The following is a 14,730-nucleotide window of genomic DNA, read 5'->3' as shown; positions in this document are numbered from 1 at the left end:
TCTACAATATCTGTGTGTTGGAAAGCTGGATTTCAACCAATATGGCCATCACTACAACTCCCATTGGGATTGTCACCCAGCTTTCCTAGGGCCCTGAATGCCAGATTACCCTGTTCTAGAGTAAACATCCCATGCCACATATCAGTACAAAACTAGATAGATGTGCCATTCAGAACTTAAGGAAAGTTGAGTAACAACTCCTGTGGGTGCTATAATTGCAGCCATATTTGCTGCCACCCAACTTTCCCAGAAACAGATATAACTGACAAATGGCTGATCTGTGAGTGTGAACACGGCCAGAATCATGGTTGATATGTCTTATCGTATTCCTACAACAGCGATGACTGCGCCAGTAAGAAGCTGCTGTGTACGGCATGGGACGTCCGGGAAGGTGACGGTATGATAATCAGCAGTTCCCGACAGCCTGGAGAGGAGGAGTCGCTGACTAAGGCCAGTCTGCACCATACAGGCTCCCCGATCCGGGTACAGCGAGGGAAAAGTACGGCCACCTGCTCTCACGGGACGAATAGCTCAGATTATGAGCTGTCAATGGACCTCAAGAACAAACAGGTAGGAGCCCTCTGAATGTCTTACTTATAAACTAGAACCCCAATCACAGCTCGACCAAAATCTGAGGAAGCCCCTCCTCAAAACATGCATGGGGAAGGTGGTCATTCCCCAGTTAAACAATACTGCCTGTGCTTAAATAATAGCCTCATACAGTGCCCACATAATGCTGCATAGCGTGCCTACATAACAGTGCCATACAGTGCTAATATAATATTACCACATGATACTGCATAGTGTGCCTACATAACAGGGCCTTACAGTGCTAATATAATATTACCACATAATGCTGCATAGTGTGCCTACATAACACTGCCATACAGTGCTAATATAATATTACCACATGATACTGCATAGTGTGCCTACATAACACTGCCATACAGTGCTAATATAATATTACCACATAATGCTGCATAGCGTGCCTACATAACAGTGCCATACAGTGCTAATATAATACTACCACATAATACTGCATAGTGTGCCTACATATCAGGGCCATACAGTGCTAATATAATATTACCACATAATACTGCATAGCGTGCCTACATATCAGGGCCATACAGTGCTAATATAATATTACCACATAATGCTGCATAGCGTGCCTACATAACAACAGTGCCATACAGTGCTAATATAATACTACCACATGATACTGCATAGTGTGCCTACATAACAGGGCCTTACAGTGCTAATATAATACTACCACATAATACTGCATAGTGTGCCTACATAACAGTGCCATACAGTGCTAATATAATACTACCACATAATACTGCATAGCGTGCCTACATATCAGGGCCATACAGTGCTAATATAATATTACCACATAATGCTGCATAGTGTGCCTACATAACAACAGTGCCATACAGTGCTAATATAATACTACCACATAATACTGCATAGCGTGCCTACATAACAACAGTGCCATACAGTGCTAATATAATACTACCACATAATACTGCATAGTGTGCCTACATAACAGTGTCATACAGTGCTAATATAATACTACCACATGATACTGCATAGTGTGCCTACATAACAGGGCCTTACAGTGCTAATATAATACTACCACATAATACTGCATAGTGTGCCTACATAACAGTGTCATACAGTGCTAATATAATACTACCACATGATACTGCATAGTGTGCCTACATAACAGGGCCTTACAGTGCTAATATAATACTACCACATAATACTGCATAGCGTGCCTACATAACTGTGCCTTACAGTGCTAATATAATACTACCACATAATACTGCATAGTGTGCCTACATAACAGTGCCATACAGTGCTAATATAATACTACCACATAATACTGCATAGCGTGCCTACATAACTGTGCCATACAGTGCTAATATAATACTACCACATAATACTGCATAGCGTGCCTACATAACAGGGCCATACAGTGCTAATATAATACTACCACATAATACTGCATAGCATGCCTACATAACAACAGTGCCATACAGTGCTAATATAATACTACCACATAATACTGCATAGCGTGCCTACATAACAGGGCCATACAGTGCTAATATAATACTACCACATAATACTGCATAGCGTGCCTACATAACAACAGTGCCATACAGTGCTAATATAATACTACCACATAATACTGCATAGAGTGACTACATAACAGTGTCATACAGTGCTAATATAATACTACCACATAATACTGCATAGCGTGCCTACATAACAACAGTGCCATACAGTGCTAATATAATACTACCACATAATACTGCATAGAGTGACTACATAACAGGGCCTTACAGTGCTAATATAATTCTACCACATAATACTGCATAGCGTGCCTACATAACAACAGTGCCATACAGTGCTAATATAATACTACCACATAATACTGCATAGAGTGACTACATAACAGTGCCATACAGTGCTAATATAATACTACCACATAATACTGCATAGTGTGCCTACATAACAACAGTGCCATACAGTGCTAATATAATACTACCACATAATACTGCATAGAGTGACTACATAACAGGGCCATACAGTGCTAATATAATACTACCACATAATACTGCATAGCGTGTCTACATAACAACAGTGCCATACAGTGCTAATATAATACTACCACATAATACTGCATAGTGTGCCTACATAACAGTGCCATACAGTGCTAATATAATACTACCACATAATACTGCATAGCGTGTCTACATAACAACAGTGCCATACAGTGCTAATATAATACTACCACATAATACTGCATAGTGTGCCTACATAACAGGGCCATACAGTGCTAATATAATACTACCACATAATACTGCATAGCGTGCCTACATAACAACAGTGCCATACAGTGCTAATATAATACTACCACATGATACTGCATAGTGTGTCTACATAACAGGGCCATACAGTGCTAATATAATTCTACCACATAATACTGCATAGCGTGCCTACATAACAACAGTGCCATACAGTGCTAATATAATACTACCACATAATACTGCATAGCGTGCCTACATAACAGTGCCATACAGTGCTAATATAATACTACCACATAATACTGCATAGTGTGCCTACATAACAACAGTGCCATACAGTGCTAATATAATACTACCACATAATACTGCATAGTGTGCCTACATAACTGTGCCATACAGTGCTAATATAATACTACCACATAATACTGCATAGTGTGTCTACATAACAGGGCCATACAGTGCTAATATAATTCTACCACATAATACTGCATAGCATGCCTACATAACAACAGTGCCATACAGTGCTAATATAATACTACCACATAATACTGCATAGCGTGCCTACATAACAGGGCCATACAGTGCTAATATAATACTACCACATAATACTATAATACTGCATAGTGTGTCTGCATAACAACAGTGCCATACAGTGCTAATATAATACTACCACATAATACTGCATAGCGTGCCTACATAACAGGGCCATACAGTGCTAATATAATACTACCACATAATACTGCATAGCGTGCCTACATAACTGTGCCATACAGTGCTAATATAATACTACCACATAATACTGCATAGCGTGCCTACATATCAGGGCCATACAGTGCTAATATAATACTACCACATAATACTGCATAGTGTGCCTACATAACAGTGCCTTACAGTGCTAATATAATATTACCACAATGCTGCATAGCGTGCCTACATAATAGTGCCATACAGTGCTAATATAATACTACCACATAATACTGCATAGCGTGCCTACATAACAGGGCCATACAGTGCTAATATAATACTACCACATAATACTGCATAGCGTGTCTACATAACAACAGGGCCATACAGTGCTAATATAATACTACCACATAATACTGCATAGTGTGCCTACATAACAGTGCCTTACAGTGCTAATATAATATTACCACATAATGCTGCATAGCGTGCCTACATAATAGTGCCATACAGTGCTAATATAATATTACCACATAATACTGCATAGCGTGCCTACATATCAGGGCCATACAGTGCTAATATAATACTACCACATAATACTGCATAGCGTGCCTACATATCAGTGCCATACAGTGCTAATATAATACTACCACATAATACTGCATAGCGTGCCTACATAACTGTGCCATACAGTGCTAATATAATACTACCACATAATACTGCATAGCGTGCCTACATAACAGGGCCATACAGTGCTAATATAATCCTACCACATAATACTGCATAGCGTGCCTACATAACAGTGCCATACAGTGCTAATATAATACTACCACATAATACTGCATAGCGTGCCTACATATCAGTGCCATACAGTGCTAAAATAATACTACCACATAATACTGCATAGCGTACCTACATAACTGTGCCATACAGTGCTAATATAATACTACCACATGATACTTCATAGCATGCCTACATAACCGTGCCCACATAATACTGCATAGCGTGCCTACATAACAGGGCCATACAGTGCTAATATAATACTACCACATAATACTGCATAGCGTGCCTACATAACAGGGCCATACAGTGCTAATATAATGCTACCACATAATACTGCATAGTGTGCCTACATAACAGTGTCATACAGTGCTAATATAATACTACCACATAATACTGCATAGTGTGCCTACATAACACTGCCATACAGTGCTAATATAATACTACCACATAATACTGCATAGCGTGCCTACATAACAACAGTGCCATACAGTGCTAATATAATACTACCACATAATACTGCATAGCGTGCCTACATAACTGTGCCATACAGTGCTAATATAATACTACCACATGATACTGCATAGCGTGCCTACATAACAGTGCCCACATAATACTGCATAGCGTGCCTACATAACAGGGCCATACAGTGCTAATATAATACTACCACGTAATACTGCATAGTGTGCCTACATAACACTGCCATACAGTGCTAATATAATACTACCACATAATACTGCATAGCGTGCCTACATAACAGGGCCATACAGTGCTAATATAATATTACCACATAATACTGCATAGCGTGCCTACATAACAGGGCCATACAGTGCTAATATAATACTACCACGTAATACTGCATACCGTGCCTACATAACAACAGTGCCATACAGTGCTAATATAATACTACCACATAATACTGCATAGTGTGCCTACATAACTGTGCCACACAGTGCTAATATAATACTACCACATAATACTGCATAGTGTGCCTACATAAGTGCCATACAGTGCTAATATAATACTACCACATGATACTGCATAGCGTGCCTACATAACAGTGCCTTACAGTACTAATATAATACTACCACATAATACTGCATAGCGTGCCTACATAACTGTGCCATACAGTGCTAATATAATACTACCACATAATACTGCATAGCGTGCCTACATAACAGGGCCATACAGTGCTAATATAATACTACCACATGATACTGCATAGCGTGCCTACATAACTGTGCCATACAGTGCTAATATAATACTACCACATAATACTGCATAGTGTGCCTACATAACAGGGCCATACAGTGCTAATATAATACTACCACATAATACTGCATAGCGTGCCTACATAACAGGGCCATACAGTGCTAATATAATACTACCACATGATACTGCATAGCGTGCCTACATAACAGGGCCATACAGTGCTAATATAATACTACCACATAATACTGCATAGTGTGCCTACATAACAGGGCCATACAGTGCTGATATAATATTACCACATAATACTGCATAGCGTGCCTACATAACTGTGCCATACAGTGCTAATATAATACTACCACATAATACTGCATAGCGTGCCTACATATCAGGGCCATACAGTGCTAATATAATACTACCACATAATACTGCATAGCGTGCCTACATAACAGGGCCATACAGTGCTAATATAATACTACCACATGATACTGCATAGCGTGCCTACATAACAGGGCCATACAGTGCTAATATAATACTACCACATAATACTGCATAGTGTGCCTACATAACAGGGCCATACAGTGGTAATATAATACTACCACATAATACTGCATAGCGTGCCTACATAACAGGGCCATACAGTGCTAATATAATACTACCACATAATACTGCATAGTGTGCCTACATAACAGGGCCATACAGTTCTAATATAATACTACCACATAATACTGCATGGTGTGCCTACATAACAACAGTGCCATACAGGGCTAATATAATACTACCACATAATGCTGCATAGAGTGCCTACATAACAGTGCCATACAGTGCTAATATAATACTACCACATAATACTGCATAGCGTGCCTACATAACAGTGCCATACAGTGCTAATATAATACTACCACATGATACTGCATAGCGTGCCTACATAACAGTGCCTTACAGTGCTAATATAATACTACCACATAATACTGCATAGCGTGCCTACATAACAGGGCCATACAGTGCTAATATAATACTACCACATAATACTGCATAGCGTGCCTACATAACAGGGCCATACAGTGCTAATATAATACTACCACATAATACTGCATAGCGTGCCTACATAACAACAGTGCCATACAGTGCTAATATAATACTACCACATAATACTGCATAGCGTGCCTACATAACAGGGCCATACAGTGCTAATATAATACTACCACATAATACTGCATAGCGTGCCTACATAACAGGGCCATACAGTGCTAATATAATACTACCACATAATACTGCATAGCGTGCCTACATATCAGTGCCATACAGTGCTAATATAATACTACCACATAATACTGCATAGCGTGCCTACATAACAGGGCCATACAGTGCTAATATAATACTACCACATAATACTGCATAGCGTGCCTACATAACAGGGCCATACAGTGCTAATATAATCCTACCACATAATACTGCATAGCGTGCCTACATAACTGTGCCATACAGTGCTAATATAATACTACCACATAATACTGCATAGCGTGCCTACATAACAGGGCCATACAGTGCTAATATAATACTACCACATAATACTGCATAGTGTGCCTACATAACAGTGCCTTACAGTGCTAATATAATACTACCACATAATACTGCATAGCGTGCCTACATAACAGGGCCATACAGTGCTAATATAATACTACCACATAATACTGCATAGCGTGCCTACATAACAACAGTGCCATACAGTGCTAATATAATACTACCACATAATACTGCATAGCGTGCCTACATAACAGGGCCATACAGTGCTAATATAATACTACCACATAATACTGCATAGCGTGCCTACATAACAGGGCCATACAGTGCTAATATAATACTACCACATAATACTGCATAGTGTGCCTACATAACAACAGTGCTATACAGTGCTAATATAATACTACCACATAATACTGCATAGCGTGCCTACATATCAGTGCCATACAGTGCTAATATAATACTACCACATAATACTGCATAGTGTGCCTACATAACAACAGTGCCATACAGTGCTAATATAATACTACCACATAATACTGCATAGCGTGCCTACATATCAGTGCCATACAGTGCTAATATAATACTACCACATAATACTGCATAGCGTGCCTACATAACTGTGCCATACAGTGCTAATATAATACTACCACATAATACTGCATAGCGTGCCTACATAACAGGGCCATACAGTGCTAATATAATACTAGCACATAATACTGCATAGCGTGCCTACATAACTGTGCCATACAGTGCTAATATAATACTACCACATAATACTGCATAGCGTGCCTACATAACAGGGCCATACAGTGCTAATATAATACTACCACATAATACTGCATAGTGTGCCTACATAACAGTGCCATACAGTGCTAATATAATACTACCACATAATACTGCATAGCGTGCCTACATAACAGGGCCATACAGTGCTAATATAATACTACCACATAATACTGCATAGCGTGCCTACATAACTGTGCCATACAGTGCTAATATAATACTACCACATAATACTGCATAGTGTGCCTACATAACAACAGTGCTATACAGTGCTAATATAATACTACCACATAATACTGCATAGCGTGCCTACATATCAGTGCCATACAGTGCTAATATAATACTACCACATAATACTGCATAGTGTGCCTACATAACAACAGTGCTATACAGTGCTAATATAATACTACCACATAATACTGCATAGCGTGCCTACATATCAGTGCCATACAGTGCTAATATAATACTACCACATAATACTGCATAGCGTGCCTACATAACAGGGCCATACAGTGCTAATATAATACTACCACATAATACTGCATAGCGTGCCTACATAACAGGGCCATACAGTGCTAATATAATCCTACCACATAATACTGCATAGCGTGCCTACATAACTGTGCCATACAGTGCTAATATAATACTACCACATAATACTGCATAGCGTGCCTACATAACAGGGCCATACAGTGCTAATATAATACTACCACATAATACTGCATAGTGTGCCTACATAACAGTGCCTTACAGTGCTAATATAATACTACCACATAATACTGCATAGCGTGCCTACATAACAGGGCCATACAGTGCTAATATAATACTACCACATAATACTGCATAGCGTGCCTACATAACAACAGTGCCATACAGTGCTAATATAATACTACCACATAATACTGCATAGCGTGCCTACATAACAGGGCCATACAGTGCTAATATAATACTACCACATAATACTGCATAGCGTGCCTACATAACAGGGCCATACAGTGCTAATATAATACTACCACATAATACTGCATAGTGTGCCTACATAACAACAGTGCTATACAGTGCTAATATAATACTACCACATAATACTGCATAGCGTGCCTACATATCAGTGCCATACAGTGCTAATATAATACTACCACATAATACTGCATAGTGTGCCTACATAACAACAGTGCCATACAGTGCTAATATAATACTACCACATAATACTGCATAGCGTGCCTACATATCAGTGCCATACAGTGCTAATATAATACTACCACATAATACTGCATAGCGTGCCTACATAACTGTGCCATACAGTGCTAATATAATACTACCACATAATACTGCATAGCGTGCCTACATAACAGGGCCATACAGTGCTAATATAATACTAGCACATAATACTGCATAGCGTGCCTACATAACTGTGCCATACAGTGCTAATATAATACTACCACATAATACTGCATAGCGTGCCTACATAACAGGGCCATACAGTGCTAATATAATACTACCACATAATACTGCATAGTGTGCCTACATAACAGTGCCATACAGTGCTAATATAATACTACCACATAATACTGCATAGCGTGCCTACATAACAGGGCCATACAGTGCTAATATAATACTACCACATAATACTGCATAGCGTGCCTACATAACTGTGCCATACAGTGCTAATATAATACTACCATTTATTTAACACATAATAATGTCATAAGTGAACACATAACAGTGCCATAAAGTACCCACATAATACAGCACAGAATACCTACATAATAGTGTTATTTAGTGAGCACATAAGTGCCATATTGTGCTGATCTAATACTACCATTTGGTGCATACGTAATAATTGAACACACAACAGGGCTATGGAGTGCCCACATAAGTGGTATACAGTGAACGCAGAACAGTACCCATACAGGGCTAAATCATCATACTATAGAATGCCATAAAGTGAACATATAACAGCGCCATATAGTGCCAAAAGATAGTACCATACAGTGTACATGAAACATACGGTCATACAGTATGCATACATAATCATATCAGACCGTAACCACATAGCAGTACTGTATAGAGGTATCATAATACCCCCATGCAGTGGCTGCAGAATACTGCCATACAGTTTGTGAATCTAATGCCATGACTACAGTAAAGACTGACACTTATACAGGACGTGCAGTATGAGCTTAGGACCAGGTCAGGGATAACTCTACACAACGATGCATATTTATTTGTCCTTGAGGGATAGCAGGACTCCTGGTCATAAGTGGCATCTGATTGGACCCCCAGCGCTGCGCAGTCCTCGGCCCGTTTCCTGTGACCTTCTTTTTGACTTTTCTGCTGGAATAAATGAGTAAACACGAAGCCTGGGGCTGCGGGATACTCTGCGCTTGTTACGGACGCGGCCGCTCCGGGTTCTTTACGGTTCTTGCCCTCGGTAATGAGATTTATTTTCATCCTAAACTTCCCGCCGGTTCAGTTATCGCTGGAGCCGTTTCCAAAGCAGAATGCGCAAATCTCGTCTTACACAGACAAGGCCACGTCCGCTGCGTTCTGCCACGTTTTATACAGATGGAAAGGGCCACAGATCAGTCTCAACCTCAACAGTCCCCTATCGCACTGATGGCCACAGTGCCTCCTTAACCTGACAGGTGTGGCACTTTTCTGTCCATTATATTACAATTCCGGAGGCACTGTTATATGTTCTCACTGGTATGTGCCACCACTGTTGTGGAAATTTCCCAGATGCCACAGTAAATTCATAACACTGATGGCCATAGTGCCCCCATAATAACAGTAATGACCATATTGACCCCATAACAGTATTAGTTATAGTATCCCCATAACAATGACATAGTTCCCTCTTAGCGCTATCTGCCACAGTTCCTTCATAACTTTGAAAGCCACAGTGTATTTTCTCAGTCGTGACAGCCACAGTGTGCCTATAAGGGTATGTGCACACACACTAATTACGTCCGTAATTGACGGACGTATTTCGGCCGCAAGTCCCGGACCGAACACAGTGCAGGGAGCCGGGCTCCTAGCATCATAGTTATGTACGATGCTAGGAGTCCCTGCCTCTCCGTGGAACTGTTGTCCCGTACTGAAAACATGATTACAGTACGTGACAGTTGTCCCGCAGAGAGGCAGGGACTCCTAGCATCGTACATAAGTATGATGCTAGGAGCCCGGCTCCCTGCACTGTGTTCGGTCCGGTACTTGCGGCCGAAATACGTCCGTCAATTACGGACGTAATTAGTGTGTGTGCACATACCCTGACAGTGACAGCCACAGTGCCTCCATAAGTTACATTCGCAGTGTCCCATAACTGTAACAGCCACTGTGTCATATGACTGTTACAGCCACAGTGCTCCCATAACAGTGACAAACACAGTGCCTCCATAACTGAGATTGCCACAGTGCATCTATAAATGTAACAGCCACTGTGCCCCATAACCTTGACACACAGTGCCCCCATAACAGTGACAGCCACCAGCCACAGAGCCTCCATAACAGTGACCGATACAGTGCCTTCATAACAGTGACTACCACAGTTCTCCATAACTATAACAGCCACAGGGTCCCGTAACCGTGAAACCCACAGTGCCCCCATACAAGTGACAGCCACAGTGCCCCCATACAAGTGACAGCCACAGTGCCCCCATACAAGTGACAGCCACAGTGCCCCCATACAAGTGACAGCCACAGTGCCCCCATACAAGTGACAGCCACAGTGCCCCCATACAAGTGACAGCCACAGTGCCCCCATACAAGTGACAGCCACAGTGCCCCCATACAAGTGAAAGCCACAGTGCCCCCATACAAGTGACAGCCACAGTGCCCCCATACAAGTGACAGCCACAGTGCCCCCATACAAGTGACAGCCACAGTGCCCCCATACAAGTGACAGCCACAGTGCCCCCATACAAGTGACAGCCACAGTGCCCCCATACAAGTGACAGCCACAGTGCCCCATACAAGTGACAGCCACAGTGCCCCCATACAAGTGACAGCCACAGTGCCCCCATACAAGTGACAGCCGCAGTGCCCCCATACAAGTGACAGCCGCAGTGCCCCCATACAAGTGACAGCCGCAGTGCCCCCATACAAGTGACAGCCGCAGTGCCCCCATACAAGTGACAGCCGCAGTGCCCCCATACAAGTGACAGCCACAGTGCCCCCATACAAGTGACAGCCACAGTGCCCCCATACAAGTGACAGCCACAGTGCCCCCATACAAGTGACAGCCACAGTGCCCCCATACAAGTGACAGCCACAGTGCCCCCATACAAGTGACAGCCACAGTGCCCCCATACAAGTGACAGCCACAGTGCCCCCATACAAGTGACAGCCACAGTGCCCCCATAACCTTGACTACCACAGTGCCCCCATAACTGTAACTGCCTATTTCTTTTATTTTTTTTGAACAATTCTCTTTTTTTCTCAGATTGAGATGCTGGAGCACAAGTATGGGGGGCACTTAGTATCCCGCCGGGCAGCCTGCACCATCCAGACAGCGTTCCGGCAGTACCAGCTGAGCAAAAACTTTGAAAAGATCCGGGACTCCTTGCTCCAAAGTCGCCTCCCCCGACGCATCTCCCTGCGAAAGGTCCGAGTACATAACCCAGAGAGCTTCCCTTCTGCTGAGAAGACTCTGCTGGAAAGCTACAATTTGATGGGCATCCCCCTGGTGAGGTCTCCTTCCCTCCCGGCCACCATCAGTGGGGCCTTAACCGAGCTGGAAGACTCCTTCACCGAACAGGTCCAATCTCTTGCCAAGTCTATTGACGATGCCCTCAGCACCTGGAGTCTGAAGACCATGTGCGCCTTCCCGGAGGCCGGCTCCTACCAGATCCGCGAGGCCTTCATGCAGCAGAACCCAGAACTGGATCCACCTAAACTAGAAGGAGAAGGCAGCGAGGGTGGACAGCTGGGGACCCTGCCGAAGAGCAGCAGCACGTTAATGATGGCCTTCCGGGACGTCACCGTCCAGATAGACAATAATAATATTTCCGTCTCCTCCTCCACCTCCCTCTCCATGTCCAACTGCTTGGCCGGGACTCAGAACCTGAAACCAGAGGAGGAGAGGGTCGGTGGAGAAGTTCTTTTGGAGCCTCCGACCCAGGAAGCTTCCACTCATGAGACACTCCTGGTACAGAACTCCTTCTCAGAAGTCAACGGGGACGGGCTTGGGAAGGAGTTAGTTGGACCTGTTCCTACAGAAACCGAACCTACCGACCTCTCAGAACAGCTGAGCAGCAGCAGCACCTCCACCTCTGCTAAGTCCGTATCTGAGGTGTCTTCTAAGGAGGCCCTGCAAGCCATGATCCTCAGCCTTCCCCGATACTACTGCGAGAACCCCGCCAGCTGCCGGTCACCGACGCTCTCTACTGACACCATGAGGAAGAGACTGTACCGCATCGGGCTCAACCTGTTCAATATGTGAGAAGGGGCAAAGGGTTATGGGGTTGAGTACGTCCTAATTCAGTTGGGTCTCGATGTTCTCCTAAGGGCCAATGTCTCTGCCGGGCTGGTTGAATATTTCTAAAATCTGCCAAAGACCCTGTTTGAGAACCATGAATTTATACTCCGGCCAATCAGCACGCAGCTTACATGAAGGTGTTGTGTCAGAGTCTGAAATATCTTACCAGTGCCATAGGGGTCACGTTGCTTCAATTAGGAAAAAAAAATAGGGTTTCATGGGGCACTCAATAATGTCATTTATTTATGTACAGGGTCAAATAGATTCTTTTCGAAAAGTGGAATTCCCCTTTAAATGATATGTAAATGAGGTAATTAAAGGGGAAATCCATCTAAAAAATCCTGTCATATTGGTGAAGGTCCATCTTCTTAAACTTCTATGGGGAACCACTCAGATATTTCCATAGCATTCTAGAGACCGCACCATTGAATTCGATGTGTTACGCCAAGTACTGCCATGGTGGAGTGTCCCTTTAAATGTGACGGAACGTCTACCAGTCCTATGTAGCTTCCAGCCTCTATCAACTTTCTGTCTTTCCCGCAGTAATCCCGATAAGGGCATCCAGTTCTTGATCTCCCGAGGTTTCATCCCCGACACCCCCATCGGGGTCGCACATTTCCTGCTACAGCGGAAAGGATTGAGCCGGCAGATGATCGGAGAGTTCCTGGGGAACAGCAAGAAGCAATTCAACCGCGATGTTCTTGAGTGAGTAGCAAAAATACAAAGACCTTCAGGACCGCGTGTGCGAATTGTCGTGATGTTTGGATATTGATTCTCGGTATATTGCGCCATTTTTATTAATTTGGCCCGTTTTTGGACCGCTTTCGCATATGACCCTCATTACAGGTCATCCAGCTTTCCCAAACACCCGGTCTAAAGTGAAACAAAAAGAACACGGCGCCAAAACTTGCGGTATCAATATATAATGCGCGGAGATAACGCACATATATGCTCACCTCCAAGGTTGTGAATTACTGGCATGTAATTCGTAGTAGAAAAGCTGCTGCAAATCCCAACGCAAACTCCCAAGGGGTTGCCAAGGTAGTAGAAATACAGGAAGAAAAAACGGGATACACGGCGCTGCTTAATGTGATTGATTTAATGACGATAAATGCTACGCGTTTCGATACCGGACCGGCATCTTCATATGCCTGATGAAGATGCCAGCCCGGTATCGAAACGCGTAGCATTTATCGTCATTAAATCAATCACATTAAGCAGCGCCGTGTATCCCGTTTTTTCGAAACACCCGGTCTGGTATTGATATAGTGATTCGTGTCTTTCTGCTTTTTCACTGAAAAAACGAAGTAGACTTGCCTTGCAGGAATCTAGGAAAGTTGGGTGACAACCGTTACCGCTCCCACAGGAGTTATTTCACGGCTTCTCCGGGCTCCTAAATAGCAAATCTTTCATTAAATGCAGAAAAAAGTCCCTGAATCACCTTAAAATTCGGTTCAGCTGTAT

The 14,730-nt window shown here is 42.7% G+C and overlaps 1 protein-coding gene across 6 annotated transcripts in view; it reads left to right on the top strand.

Moving 5' to 3' along the window:
- IQSEC3 (IQ motif and Sec7 domain ArfGEF 3) overlaps positions 1 to 14,730 on the top strand; it is a 110,353-nt gene that overhangs the window by 74,114 nt on the left and 21,509 nt on the right. For all 6 annotated transcript variants that reach the window (XM_075855729.1, XM_075855730.1, XM_075855732.1 and 3 more), the window contains exons 3-5: positions 339 to 570; positions 12,232 to 13,226; positions 13,810 to 13,971. In XM_075855729.1, the coding sequence (XP_075711844.1) occupies positions 339 to 570; positions 12,232 to 13,226; positions 13,810 to 13,971 (1,389 nt within the window). The remainder of the gene's footprint in view (positions 1 to 338; positions 571 to 12,231; positions 13,227 to 13,809; positions 13,972 to 14,730) is intronic.

Source organism: Rhinoderma darwinii, chromosome 3, assembly GCF_050947455.1.
Source record: "Rhinoderma darwinii isolate aRhiDar2 chromosome 3, aRhiDar2.hap1, whole genome shotgun sequence".
NCBI classification, from domain to species: domain Eukaryota; kingdom Metazoa; phylum Chordata; class Amphibia; order Anura; family Rhinodermatidae; genus Rhinoderma; species Rhinoderma darwinii.
This window is presented reverse-complemented; position numbering and strand designations above follow the sequence as displayed.